The sequence below is a fragment of the Amia ocellicauda genome, chromosome 11 (assembly GCF_036373705.1).
Source record: "Amia ocellicauda isolate fAmiCal2 chromosome 11, fAmiCal2.hap1, whole genome shotgun sequence".
Taxonomy (NCBI): Eukaryota; Metazoa; Chordata; class Actinopteri; order Amiiformes; family Amiidae; genus Amia; species Amia ocellicauda.
In genome coordinates, this window is record NC_089860.1 from 29,713,486 (window position 1) to 29,726,772 (window position 13,287).

At 39.2% G+C, this 13,287-nt stretch overlaps 2 protein-coding genes across 2 annotated transcripts in view; both read left to right on the forward strand.

Moving 5' to 3' along the window:
- The first annotated feature begins 1,178 nt into the window (after positions 1–1,178).
- Positions 1,179–8,333, forward strand: tmem39b (transmembrane protein 39B). The gene is made up of 9 exons (XM_066717350.1): positions 1,179–1,359; positions 3,268–3,468; positions 3,881–4,100; positions 5,115–5,198; positions 5,416–5,570; positions 6,481–6,817; positions 6,976–7,163; positions 7,363–7,483; positions 7,796–8,333. The coding sequence occupies exons 2-9, from the start codon at positions 3,341–3,343 to the stop codon at positions 8,030–8,032; spliced, it is 1,470 nt and encodes a 489-aa protein (XP_066573447.1). The 5' UTR covers positions 1,179–1,359; positions 3,268–3,340; the 3' UTR covers positions 8,033–8,333.
- Positions 8,334–9,909: 1,576 nt separating this feature from the next.
- kpna6 (karyopherin alpha 6 (importin alpha 7)) overlaps positions 9,910–13,287 on the forward strand; it is a 29,071-nt gene continuing 25,693 nt past the window's right edge. The window contains exon 1 of the mRNA XM_066717351.1: positions 9,910–10,030. Coding sequence (XP_066573448.1) covers positions 10,027–10,030 — 4 coding nt within the window. The 5' untranslated portion in view covers positions 9,910–10,026. The remainder of the gene's footprint in view (positions 10,031–13,287) is intronic.

The window sequence follows — 13,287 nt, forward strand, 5'->3', positions numbered from 1 at the left end:
CAGCTTTTACAATCCAGGATGTAAGACCTCATATATTGTATATACTTGTGTAAACTGGAATTTGAAAAATGTATTATGGTTTGAATTGCACTGTAATTTGTAAATTGGAATTTGTAATGTTTTATGCCTTGAACTGCACTGTATTTTTGCACTTTCTATTGCACTTATATTTTGTAAGTCGCCCTGGATAAGGGCATCTGCTAAGAAATATAATAATAATAATAATAATAATAATAATAATAATAATAATAATAATTGATCTTTTTAGATGTATCATGAAAAGTGATCCAACTTTAAATTGTAGAAAAACACAGGATTGAAGCAAAATCAACAGGTAGGGCAACAGATTTTTCATCATACTGTCTGTGCTTTGATCCCCACCTTCAGCCAGTGGTCATTTTATGAAAATACAAAACAATTAAAATAAAGATATCAGTGAATAAATATCTGTTTATGAAACGTTTATTTAGTTTGAAATTGCAACTATAACCTTATCTCTACATTAGTACATTAGGCCTACATCATGGATCTCCAACATATTATTGATACTCAGACGCAGCACACTACACACCTGTCCCCTACAACACACCTTGTACCTTAAAACAGATTTTGTGGTAACACCTTATATTATGGTGTTATTAATAAATGATTTGTAAATTTGTAAAATTAACTTTATAAATTAACAATAAATATTCATGAGATCCTTTATAATAAAGATTTTAAACAAAATCATGTTATGGCAGCTCCTAAAACACTATTTTGTTTAAAAATATATGTATATTTATAAATGATAACTCATATCTTATAAAGCGTATAACAGCTGGGGCTACATCTCTATGTGAAGTCATTTCCTCCCGAATTACACTTTTAGTCCTTATGACATTTTTTGCTTGTAACATTTTTGTTCCCCTATGCTACTACTATTATCGCTCTCATCACAAACTAGCACTGATGCTTACTAGTCTCACTCATAACCCTGATAGTAATCTGCACTACCATAAACAAATTACATATTCAATAAAACATTATGCAAGAATAATCAGATGCAAAGTATCTTCAGTGCAAAAATAAGCAAAATAGATGAATAGTTACTACAATCTAACCGCAGTTTCTATATGTAGTGTCTCTTACTGTCCTTCTCGTTGAGACACTAGTGTCTCTTTAAGAAAAGCGTCCGTGTCTTCAAACAGGTCCGCGCCTTCTTCCTGCATACGAGACTACAGATTCCTATCCATCATTAAAACAATGAAAGTTGTTTCACATTGGCCTGCACAACTGGCAAAAGTATCAATTAGGACCTAAATCGAGACAGTTAATGAACTGCATTCATACTCTAAAACAACAACGACAGCGAAACCGGTAAGCCCACAGATCTGTGTCTGAGTCTGAGCGTTTAGCGAACTCTACGCCGCGGTGTTGTGGTAGGCCTCAGCCTTTGTACACCAGTGCCTTGGCGGATTGTGTTGATATCGATCATTGATTATCGATACCAGTTTCACGGGGTTCACAATAACGCAATCATTGATTTGATGGCATGTATGGTCTGTAAGATGGCAGTGTGAATGCTTAATGTTTTTTTAAGCCCATTCTTGCAGATCGCTGCAAAGTCGCCGTTTTATTTTGCTTTTATTTTAGCAGCACATTGGAGATCCTTTGATGTTGAAAAGTGACACAAACAAAACAGAAAACTGCGTTTTTCTGTACGGCGGAGTCGGTACAGTTATTTGTATTTACTTAGTGAAAATGACAGCCGTAAACAAGATCATGTTGACATGTTGAAAAGTGAAAGTGTACATTAGTGCGTAGTGTACCTACCAATTTCTGCTTGAGATCCAGGTTTATGTTTGAGCGCATTAAAAAAGTAATCATTGCATATGAATATCGTGATATACGTTTTATAAAGTTAAAAATAAACGTTTCAAAATATTGCCACGAGTTTCGTGTTGTTTTATATGCTCAGAATATATATATATATATATATATATATAAACAAGGGTGCTTTATTTTTGACACGAGATATTTACATAAAAATGCGAATCTGTGAATGTCTTCTATTGCTCTGTAAAATGCTTCTCAACTTGTTGCATTTCTTGTAGTTTGTCTCCATAGACAAAACATAAAAAAACACCTTTTAGAAGTATAGATCAGATGTCGTCCTATACTTCATTGTGAATAATTGAAAATAATGTCATTAATTTTAAAGCATGTTAGTGAATAGACATAATTTGGAATATTACTGCACTCCAGCATCCTTGACTGGCTGATGCATCATATTGAATGTGAGTCTTAATTTGCAGAAGTTCAACTATAAAGCAGATTTCTGTGGTCTTTTGTCACAGGATGCAGTAGAAGCTTAAGGCAGTGTTTTAACATTGCGCTTGATATTAAACCGTTGAGTAAATGATGTGTAAAAAGGCTTTCTTTTTTCTTCTATTGTTGCCATCTGCACTCCAATCATTGATTAATCTGAAGCTGCTGTCTTTGATAAAGTGTTTGTTTTCTTTAGGAACTGCTGAACTCTTGAATATGCTATCTGAGTCAATAGTGTCAGATAACCCAAGATTTAAAAAGACAAGCAGGAAATGTATACCAGCAGCCATAAATTGTCATAAATTGTCAGCTGACACCAGTAGCATCAATTGTTTGGAGAGTAGCTATTGGCTGACTTTGGTTTGCAGTTGTCCTTGACAATAAGCACACATTATTATGAACCAAGAGGACCCTATGAAAGGATGGAATTGTTTGGCTTTTGGCCAGATAAGGTTTGAAGAAGAAAATATGTAAAACTTCTCACTGATTAACTCACATGTTTTCTTTTCCACTGTCCGTTTTGAGCTATACACATGAACTGGCTGAAGTACTGTCTGATCTGCAGGTGCATTTCAGTGCTGGTGTCCTGACCATTAAGCTGTATAATGATGTAGCTAGCACTTTTGAGACCCACATTTATGATGGAAAATACTTTTCAATCAGATAGTTTATCCTTAAATTCCTTCGTTCGACCAGGTAAGACCACTGGCATGTAAATTATCTTTCTCCATTGCCAGATCAGCCAAGAATATTTAAGGACACCATACTGTCTCCTACAGTAGTCTTTACATCTTTGCATTCTGGACCATGGCAAGGTTTTTTGCACAACCAGCAGAGTTTACATTTTCCAGTAATTTAAGAGCTCTTTACCAAAAGATCTGCACTAGAATGGATTGAAAGCTTTGACCTGAGTTGTACATGAGTTGATGTACACCAAGTATTTTGTCTGTCTTTCAGGCTTTTGGCTGTAAGTGGAGTGAAAGGGGACACTTAAGTTTGCCAAAAGCAGGGAGCAGTGGCCTATTCGGGAATGGCAGGCGGAAGGAGAGGGCCAAACCGGACGTCCTACTGCCGATCGCCCCTGAGTGAGCCGGGAGCTGTGGGCAATGGGAACCACTCCACCAGCTCCCCAGTCACAGGGGTCCGCTCACGCACCAGGTGAGGAGATCTAGGCCTAATTGGTGTTGTAAACAGTGCAGGGGACCCTCGCTTCTGCAGGAGAGATGGGTTCCAGGACAATTTGTGCTAAATGAAAATCTTGTTAAATACATTTAATTTATCGGGGACAGGTTTCATAAACGTGAGGACAAATATTAAAATGAGTTACATATAAAGTTGTGCTGTAATTAATCTGTGTATACCTGTACTTGTTTTCTTTCACTTTTATTGGTGCTTTCCTGATCCTAATAAGTGTGCCGTGATTAGAATTATGAAGTGCATTGACGAGGTCTCACACCCAAATGGACCCATGTCAGATGAGTTAGAAGTCCTTAGAAGTGAGCACGTCCCCACTGGGTCGTGTGTGTGTAATACTAACTGGTCTTGTGTGTGGTTTGTGTTTTGGCCTCAGGAGTGGCTCGGGTACAGGGATCTCCAGCCCCCCCCTTGCGGCCCAGACGGTTGTTCCCCTGAAGCACTGCAAGATCCCAGAGCTGGCCATGGACAGCAGCGTCCTGTTCGAGCTGCACCTCTTCTTCTGCCACCTCATTGCGCTGTTCGTCCATTACATCAACATCTACAAGACGGTGTGGTGGTACCCTCCCTCACACCCCCCCTCGCACACCTCGCTGGTGAGAAATATCCCGCAGCGTGGCACCCCATTCATGATGAGAATACCTAGAAAATATGTACAGCAATACCTCGATTAACAAATCCTCTGTGGAAGGAGCTCCTTTATAACAAAGTTGGTCACGGATGTTTTGTTGTTTGTTTTTTCAAGAATAAAACCCTAAAAATATTGGGGGCAGCAAAATGTGAAGTCTTGTTAAACAGTTCAAGATAGTAAAATCTGAACTATGCAATTGAGCGAGGTTTGCGTACGTTTTCAGAAGCCAATCAGTGAGGGGGTTTGTGAGTCTCTCTCGCCTGGTACAATCAGCCTTGTGCTTTCTCCCATCTCCCCTTTACCTTTCTCATTGCTCAAGATCCTAGTAAGAGAACATTTATTGTATTGAGGTTTTGGTAGTGATAAAATTATTTTATTACCCACATCCAAATGACTGTCCATCTCCATCTCTTTCGAATTGAAAAATCCAGAAGTAATATGGCTCGTTCCTACTTCATGATTTCAGAGATATTTGACATATATTTTCCTACTATAACCCCTTTTCCCTGAAGTCAGGGAACACATCCCTATGTCTCCTATGTTATTTCCACCTCTGGTAACGAAGTTTCTAATGACCAAGTGATGTCATCGACTTCAGTATTTTAATGGGTCTCACAATGGCACAGACACAGCATCAATCCCCCATGGCAAAGGCATGGAACAAGTATAGTATGTATCACAGTAACCATATGAGCAAAGGGAGAGGGGTTGCTAGTTTTTCTCCAGTGTCACTGAGTCTTTGTTACCTACACGTTCTCTTTGATTTATCAACTATTATGATGATGATTGAGATAATACTGACATTAAACAATTCCAGCATGTGCAAGATTCCAATAATAACAAAAGATTAGATCTCCCCAGATGAAAGTTTCATAGTTATTTCCTACTTTCTCCCATGTATGGATAGTGTTTATTAATCAACCAAACTTGAATTTCATCCAAATGAATGCCAGCACCATTCCTTCTCACTGTTTTGCAGAATTTTCACCTCATTGACTACAACTTGTTGATCTTCACTGTCATCGTGCTGGCTCGCCGGCTGATCGGAGCCATTGTGAAAGAGGTATAAATTATACTCACCATAAATACAAGTTGGAGTACTCGGTTGCTCTTGTCTAAAGTCATACCCAAAAAAGGGTTTGATTTTTAAATAGCTTTACATGTAAATACAAAAAGTGGTGTGTGAAAGGCCAATCAGCACTTAGCTTCAGAAAGTGTTAAAAGTGCTCTTCCATAACAAGGCCCTGTATTTTGTCTGTGTTTGTGTCATCCCCCACCAGGCCTCTCAGAGTGGTAAACTATCATTCCCTCAATCCATCTTCCTGGTGACGGTGCGGTTTGCAGTCCTAACCGGGACTGGCTGGAGTCTGTGTCGATCCATGATTTACCTCTTCCGAACGTACTCTGTCTTAAACCTGCTGTTTCTGTGCTACCCGTGAGTACGTCCAGACTTTTGTTTTTGTTGTTTGTGACGCCTCAGCATCTGTGAAAGGATGAGGAGTTGACAAAATGTGCAGTCTGATTGTGCGATGCCAATATATTCCTTAAGTGTTTGGAGCAGGAATCTCGGGCTCCATTCTTGGAGGGACGCACCATGGAATCTTCTGGTATGTTGTTGCAATGTAGCTTCTTTCCACCTAAGTGACCTAATTACCTGATTAACTGGATGTGTTTAAGATTAAATTTAATTCCAGGCTATACACTATTTTATACTTATTGTACCTTTAGTGGACTGAATCAGAAAACCTTTAATTGCAACAGACCTTGAAACAGTATTATAAACTTCCAATTAGCAAAATAATTGAATTAATTAGGTAATTGATTAAGAATAAGAGCAGTCCCTTCAACATCTTAATTGTTTATGAAACTGTTGATGCGTCTGAAGGATTGTTTTTGAATCTATTCAAGCCAGAAGATGGCAGTATTGAAGTATTAATATATATTGCATTGAAAGCAGTTTACAGTAGCTCTCGATGTATTATTGTTGACATGCATGCATGTAAAATACTTTTTCATATGTATCATTTTATGTGCTATAGTTTCTTAAAGAGTATTGCAAATTAAACCTCTATCACTTACTTTTAAGGCAGTTCGTTGTATGGCTTGGCTTCCTTATCGAATCTCGGAAAAGATTAATTAGCTGGGGTTGTCATATTACAATAATCAAGCTCCCAATGGAATTCTAAACAGAAACAAAACCTTATTTAAAGGACCCCCAAAGATTTGAAGAATGTTTCAATAGAATGTTGCTCTTTTATACGGAACCCTTTATTTAAGTACTTCATCTTCTTTACTGATTTTATTTCATTTGAAAAAATAACAGCGCATTTCCTGATTGGTTGCAGATTCGGGATGTACATCCCCTTCTTCCGTCTGAATTGTGATTTTCGGAGGTCCAGCCCGCTCTCCCCCGTCACCAGCATTGGGTCCAAGGAGGGGGGGGTGATGGCCGGTAGGGGGAAGGACTACCTGACTGTGCTGAAGGAGACCTGGAAGCAGCACACCAGCCAGCTGTACGGGGTCGAGGTCATGCCCACACACGCCTGCTGCCTCTCGCCGGACCTCATCCGCAAAGAGGTGGAATACCTGAAGATGGACTTCAACTGGAGGATGAAGGAGGTCCTCGTGAGCTCCATGCTGAGCGCCTACTACGTGGCCTTCGTTCCTGTCTGGTTTGTCAAGGTGAGTTCTCTCTGCCGGCCCATTGAAACGGCAGCAGTTTTGGGGAGACCACGCAGCACTGGCTTCCCTGCTCTCTTGAAATCTCGCCCTAATTCAGTAAATGGTACCTGTCTCGTCCGTTGCCTGCCGTTAACAGCGGTGATGTTTTCATCTCGCAGAACACGCAGTACTATGACAAGCGCTGGTCGTGTGAGCTCTTCATCCTGGTGTCCGTCAGCACTTCTGTGATCCTGATGCGGCACCTCCTGCCCCCACGCTACTGCGATCTCCTGCACAAAGCTGCTGCCCACCTGGGCTGCTGGCAGAAGGTGGATCCCTCACTCTGCTCCAACGTCCTGCAGCACCTGTAAGGAATATGTCATCGCCGTCTTCTCCGTCTTTGTTTTCCTCCTTCTGAAAATGTTATGAAATCACTGAAGGAAAAAACACTGGAAGGAACTACAGGTTTCAGAGTGTGTTTGGTCTCTAGTAAGGCGCTACTTCATGGTCACTCCTCTAAATTTCCTAACTGTAGTTCTGGTATGACATGCTGCATTTCTTCACAGATGGACAGAGGAATACATGTGGCCACAGGGAGTCTTGGTAAAACACAACAAGAACGTCTATAAAGCGACGGGTCACTACAATGTAGCAGTTCCTTCAGATGTGTCGCATTATCGATTCTATGTAAGTATCGCCACACCATCTCCCTCACTGTGCACCCAAAAACCTTCCCTCTAGAACACTGATATTAACTTCTGGCCGTCGCGGGACACACTGAGTTTTTGTAAGTCAGTAGGGGTCTGAGTAGAACGAAAACCGGAAGACTCAATTTGTGAACTTGTAGGCTTCATTGGTTCCCATTTTGCATTTTTAGCAGTAGTAGAGAGGTTTCTTGAATTTGAAAATAAGTTTATGAAATTAGATCAATGCACTGTTATAATAGCTAATGAATGTACAGCTAATGAATGACATCCAATCTTTCTCTTTCTCTCTCAGTTTTTCTTCAACAAGCCTTTACGAATATTGAACATCCTCATCATTCTAGAAGGGGCAATGATATTCTACCAGCTATACTCCTTAATATGTTCAGAAAAATGGCACCAAACAATATCACTGGCTTTAATTCTATTCAGTAATTATTATGCTTTCTTCAAATTACTCAGGGACAGGATAGTCCTAGGGAAAGCATATTCCTATTTGTCAAACAGCACCTCTGACCAGAAATTAAATTAAGTTATTGTTTGCCATGGGTTAACTTTCAAATATGCCAGAGAGCTTTGTATTTTTTCTACAAATGTGTTGTTTTCTTTTGTTGTTGATGTTGTTTCTGTTCTTATCTTCCATAATAATAATAAAAAAACATATTTTTGTATTCCCTTAAAGAGAAGACTTCCTTTCTTCCTCAAGCTGTATAAGATGTGTCTATGAATGTAACTGTGTGTATGTATCCTGAAGGTATTCACAGCACTGGCTGGTACAAGTGTTTTGAATATTTCTTTGCGGAAAAATAAAAATGATCTGAATGAAAAAATGATGCAACAAGCCAGTCTTAAATGTGTTTCCCTTACCTGTCACGTGTGCAAATGTTACACCTCACTGTTTCATAAACCAACAGTATTCAGTCGTTCTCCTTTGTTGCTTGTGTGAGCTGTGTCATAGTATTTAGTGCAGCAGGAACATGGAAGAGACTTTTTAAATTTGAATGTTGTCAGTTGCAATGCGTCCATTATGTATTTCTAGAATGCAGGCTTCCACATCTACCCAGTTAAACAATGCTGATCAGCAGCCGGTCTAGACTATATTAACCTTTTATTGAATTCAATTGGTATCAAGGTGCCTCTAAACCAAGGGCAAGATGGCAAAAAGGTAGTGCCCTAGTGAGTTCGTACTGGGGGGATGTACATGACAATGTAGGCAAAGCCATAATTGACGGGGGGCAAATCTCACTCATAACAATGCAGGAGTACATACACCCCTGTTAACAACTCAGCTCCTGCTCCTCCCACACACACACTTTTGTAATGAAAGTTCTGCTCCTGAGTTTAGGCCACAGTCTCCATTAACTGGAAGGTTGTTGATTTTGGTGTCCTGCTTTACTGAAAAGGCCTGTCTTTAAATTACCATCTTAAAATTATATAATTAGGTCATGAGGTTTTTAAAAAGTCCACCACAAGCTTCCACTTTTTCTTCAAATTAATTTTAAAATTATTACTAGTAGTATGATTATGACAATGATAATTGAAGAAAGGTGTCTACAAGTCTTTTGAGCTTTTAAAAAATACAACCTAATATTATCTATGAAGATTTGTGTCTATGTTGCTGCTTCAGACAATGCCAGTGTCAATGAGAGATTAACTAAGGGTTTGGTCTGAGTCAATGAATAAACGCAAGGCCAGTGATGGGTGGGGTGAGGAAACAAGGCAACACCCACTTGACTCGGAACACTTGATCTCCTACATTGATGTGGTGAAAGAAAGAAAGCATTTAATAGCTATGCATTAATATAGTTATGTAGTTAGTTGTGAGTTTTCTTTGCTTAATGCCCACACCAGTCAAGTGAAGGGAAGCAATAAACTACTGTATTTAGGGTACACTCCCTGCAATATTCAAGCAGATCCTTATCCTTTCCATTCCAAATTAGAATTGACACTAGAATACTCAGATTACTACTTTATAAATAATATTTATTATGATATAATATTACAATACAAATGTATTACAAGTTGAGATCAAATGTGAAACTATTTGTATTAAATTATTAGTAATAATAAAAGTAATATTTTCTACATCTCTACTAGCAAACATGTATAATGCAGAAAATATAAAAACTACCAAAGTAAAATTAATTTAGTTTCATATTCATAAAACAACTACATAACGTCTAACACGAAATATATTTAAAGCTGTTTTCAATATATTGTATCTGTTTAGCGAGAATAAATAAATACATACATACTTACATGCATGCATACATACATGCATAGTCATAGCTGTTCAATACAAAGCATTACATAATTTAAATTTTCCCCTTTAAATTTCAAACGCGTTTCGGGGGAGGTGACGAAAAACAAAATCGGCCCAGCATTAGTTCTGTCTCCGCCGGGCTTCCGTCGTCCTCCGACATATTGTTTGCGGACAGCAAATTCTGGAAGGGAGGGAGAGCTGAGAGATTAAAATTAATTTAAACCGAACAGAGAATACGGGACTTATTTGACATTTCGGCCACAATGGGTGAGTATAAAATGTTACACTTGATACACAGTATTTAAATAAATGTCATAAACCAGTAATTCCCGGGACAAAATCCCCCCGCCGTCTGAGTATCATGCTTGTCAAATCCTGTCTTTTTCTTCACTCGCAGACCGCTGGGCGAAAACGAGAAAGCAATACATGGTTTGTGTTTAGGAATCGGAATGGACAAGAAGTGTGATGATATGACATGTATTAAACTAAAGACGGCTTGGGGAGAAACGGTCAACATGACGCAGATCTGGCTTTGTCGATTCGGGCTGCTGGTGTATCGTATCTGTATTGCTGTGCGGAGCAGCGGGAGGGCCGTGGAAAAGAAAGGCCGGACGATTATTTTACAATACATTATACACAAGTCAGACTATGGATATCTGTATACATGTTTACACACACACACTGGTCTCTGTTATGGTTTGATAGCGGTAGTGGGACATTTTCGTTATCATTGGTATTTATAAAATCAATAAATAACGGTGGCTATTGACTTTACATCCCGTCTGACTGACACACACAATGCTTTTTTCTGATCCTAATGCTGCTTAAACGTGTCCGTTGTACTCGCGTTTCCCTTTAGCTTTAGCTACAGAAGTGGCCTTGGTGGTTTTATTGTGACGCTGGTGTGAATGTAATAGTATGACTATTCCTCATGTGCAAAATTCAGGGGAAATATTTTCAGCATGGAACAAACACACACACAAACATGTTGCTGATTTAAATGCATCCCAGATGGACTGACAACATGTCCAAATCTTCTCCGCGTCCGGGTCTGTTGCAGAAAAGTTAATAACTTTCAGATCTGTGTTTAATACTTGAGTGCCTTAAAACTAACAATGAAATAATGATGCAAATGTTTGTATTGTTAAATAGCACTCTTAAACTAAGACATCCTTCATTAGTTTACGGAGAGAGTAGTTTAAGTGAAATCTGATTGGCCCGTGATTGAACTCGGGTTGGGTTTTTATTTGTTAATATTTTTGTATAATCAAAATTAAATACACAAAAGGCACAGGTCGATTATTCTTTTTTAGTCTGGTTATGTTCCGTCGAGGCAGAATTTGATGCATAATTGCATATTATGCATATACAAGGCAGTTAGTCAACCTGCATGCAAGTGCTTTGACTTCACCCCAGAAGACCCATTGACAGCAGGGGCCTCTGCGTTCACCATGTGCTTTAATTCTTCAGAGTCCTGATTTGTCCCTGTGTGTTGATACTGGGATGTACTGGTTCATGTAAAGTTGGTCACAATGCTGTAAACCGGTTGTGAGCCCAATGCAGAAGGATGCACAGCCCGAGGTCTGCAGTGCAGTGTAATCCAGGACCTTTGTGGTTTTGAATTTCCAGTGTGAGGCTTTCCAGACTAGATGGGAATCATCGTCTGAAGTCACTCCCTAAAATGAGTTAATCTGTCAGATCATTTGGTCAGTGAACAGACCCAGCCTGTTTTGTTCTCCTCTTGTGTCAGTCACAGGCAACTGCTAAGCAGCATACATTTCAGCTAATGCGTTTTCAGTTTATGATCAGTTCTTGCATCATGACAAGCAATACATTTTTCTCTGGAGGGTTTTCATAAAGGGCATGAGTTTGAGGTGGGTTAATCTCTAAAATTTAATCTGTACTATGCTCTGGAGCTGTAGTGTAATGTTGTGGGGTAGAAACTAATGCATTTTCCCTTGGCTTCGGAGGTGTTTAGAAAGCAGTGGAAGACTGTCGAAGTCTGGGTTCTTGCTTTGTTTGGAACAGTTCCAGACACTCCAGAATGGAACTCCAATTGAAGATTCTTAGACGGTCTGCTGCATTTCAATTAAATCACACTTCCTGTTTTGTGCTTTTTTTATATAAAGAAACCCAGACAGCTGTCATCCATGTAGAGATGTGTAGTGCGCTCCCTGGCTTTGATTCTCGGCTGAATGAACATGACCCAGCCTGTGAGCTTCACTCACTCACACATATAATGACCGATACTCGTTCCAGGGCTGGTGGTTGATTTAAATGACTTAATTCTTTCTTGCCATTATTTATTTATATTAAATTTTTTTCAAATTAAGTGATGCAACATTTTAAGGGCCTTGCCCAGAAATGCATTTTTTTAAGTTTCTTTTTATCAGGTTTGTTTTTTATTTGATTAGATATTAAGTTGTTGCTCTCTTGACCACAGCTTGCATTTGCCAGCTGTTCTCCTGCTCTGTCAGCCCCATTGTGATGAGACTGCATCCTTTCTGCCAGCTTTCCCACAGGCACTTGACTGAAGCCTGAATTTGCCCAGTCAGTGCTCTGTTGGTGTGCAGCACAAGAATCAGTAACTGAGAGGATTCAATGTCAACCCTGCAGCATCTGTTTACTTTATTTCTGCCTTCTAAAAGACCTGGTGTTTCACTCAATCTTTTCTCTGAATTTTTAAAGTTTATTTAAGGCATAATTCCCAGAGTGGAAAAGCTTAAATTGAAGAGGACATCTTTTGTTCTGATGATGAAGATTTTTTTTTAACCTTGTCATGCTGAGGCAGTAAATCTTCTCATCTCAAATACTGGTGTGTAATTTTAAGAAGCTGTCCTGTTCTTTTAAGTTGTTTTTTGTTTTGTTTTGTTTTTTCCCTCTTCACTTTCACATAGCAGGTTAAAAATCTCATCATCTCGTTTACCCAATTGCACAGCTGTCTAAGGCCACCTGCTGATCGATGGCTGCTAGACTAACCTACTTTTAACATCAGACAGTTGTTTTAGACAAATATGGGACGATGTGCAGGCAACAACACTTAGCATAATGCTGAACAGGCACAAACCCGGCATTATCTATCGCCTTCAACTTGTGCAGTAAACAGGATCTGATGCAACAGGCACAGGAATGCTGTGGAAAGCTATGCAATTCAACTCTGGAGATGCTAATTTTTAATATTGTATGTCTATTGTGTGCTACTAGGAAATGCTTATTTGTTTGGATAGTTTTGATTTGATTTTTATTCTTTATTTCTCTCTATTTAAGCGGAAGTCTTAAAATGAATGCCAGATATGATGTCTCACTCTTCTGATCTGTAATCTTACACTTTAGGCTTTCTTTAATGATGGTTTGGTACAGAAGGCATTAATTATTAAAACAGGCAAACGGTGACAGTGACAGACTCCTTTCTTCCATTTGGCTTCATCCCTAATTTGCTTGGCAGGCTCTGTGCTGTGGCTGGGATATTCTCCCCCCAAATGGGCAAAACTGCACCATTTGAAGCAGGTTCTTCTAGAAATGTA

What these genes read in the sequence shown, in the direction of transcription:
- tmem39b (XM_066717350.1), top strand. Translation starts at nt 3,341, where the DNA reads ATGGCAGGCGGAAGGAGAGGGCCAAACCGGACGTCCTACTGCCGATCG. An exon ending in TTCCTGTCTGGTTTGTCAAG is followed by an intron (nt 6,818 to 6,975) that starts GTGAGTTCTCTC and finishes TTCATCTCGCAG; the next exon opens with AACACGCAGTACTATGACAA. An exon ending in TGTCGCATTATCGATTCTAT is followed by an intron (nt 7,484 to 7,795) that starts GTAAGTATCGCC and finishes TTTCTCTCTCAG; the next exon opens with TTTTTCTTCAACAAGCCTTT.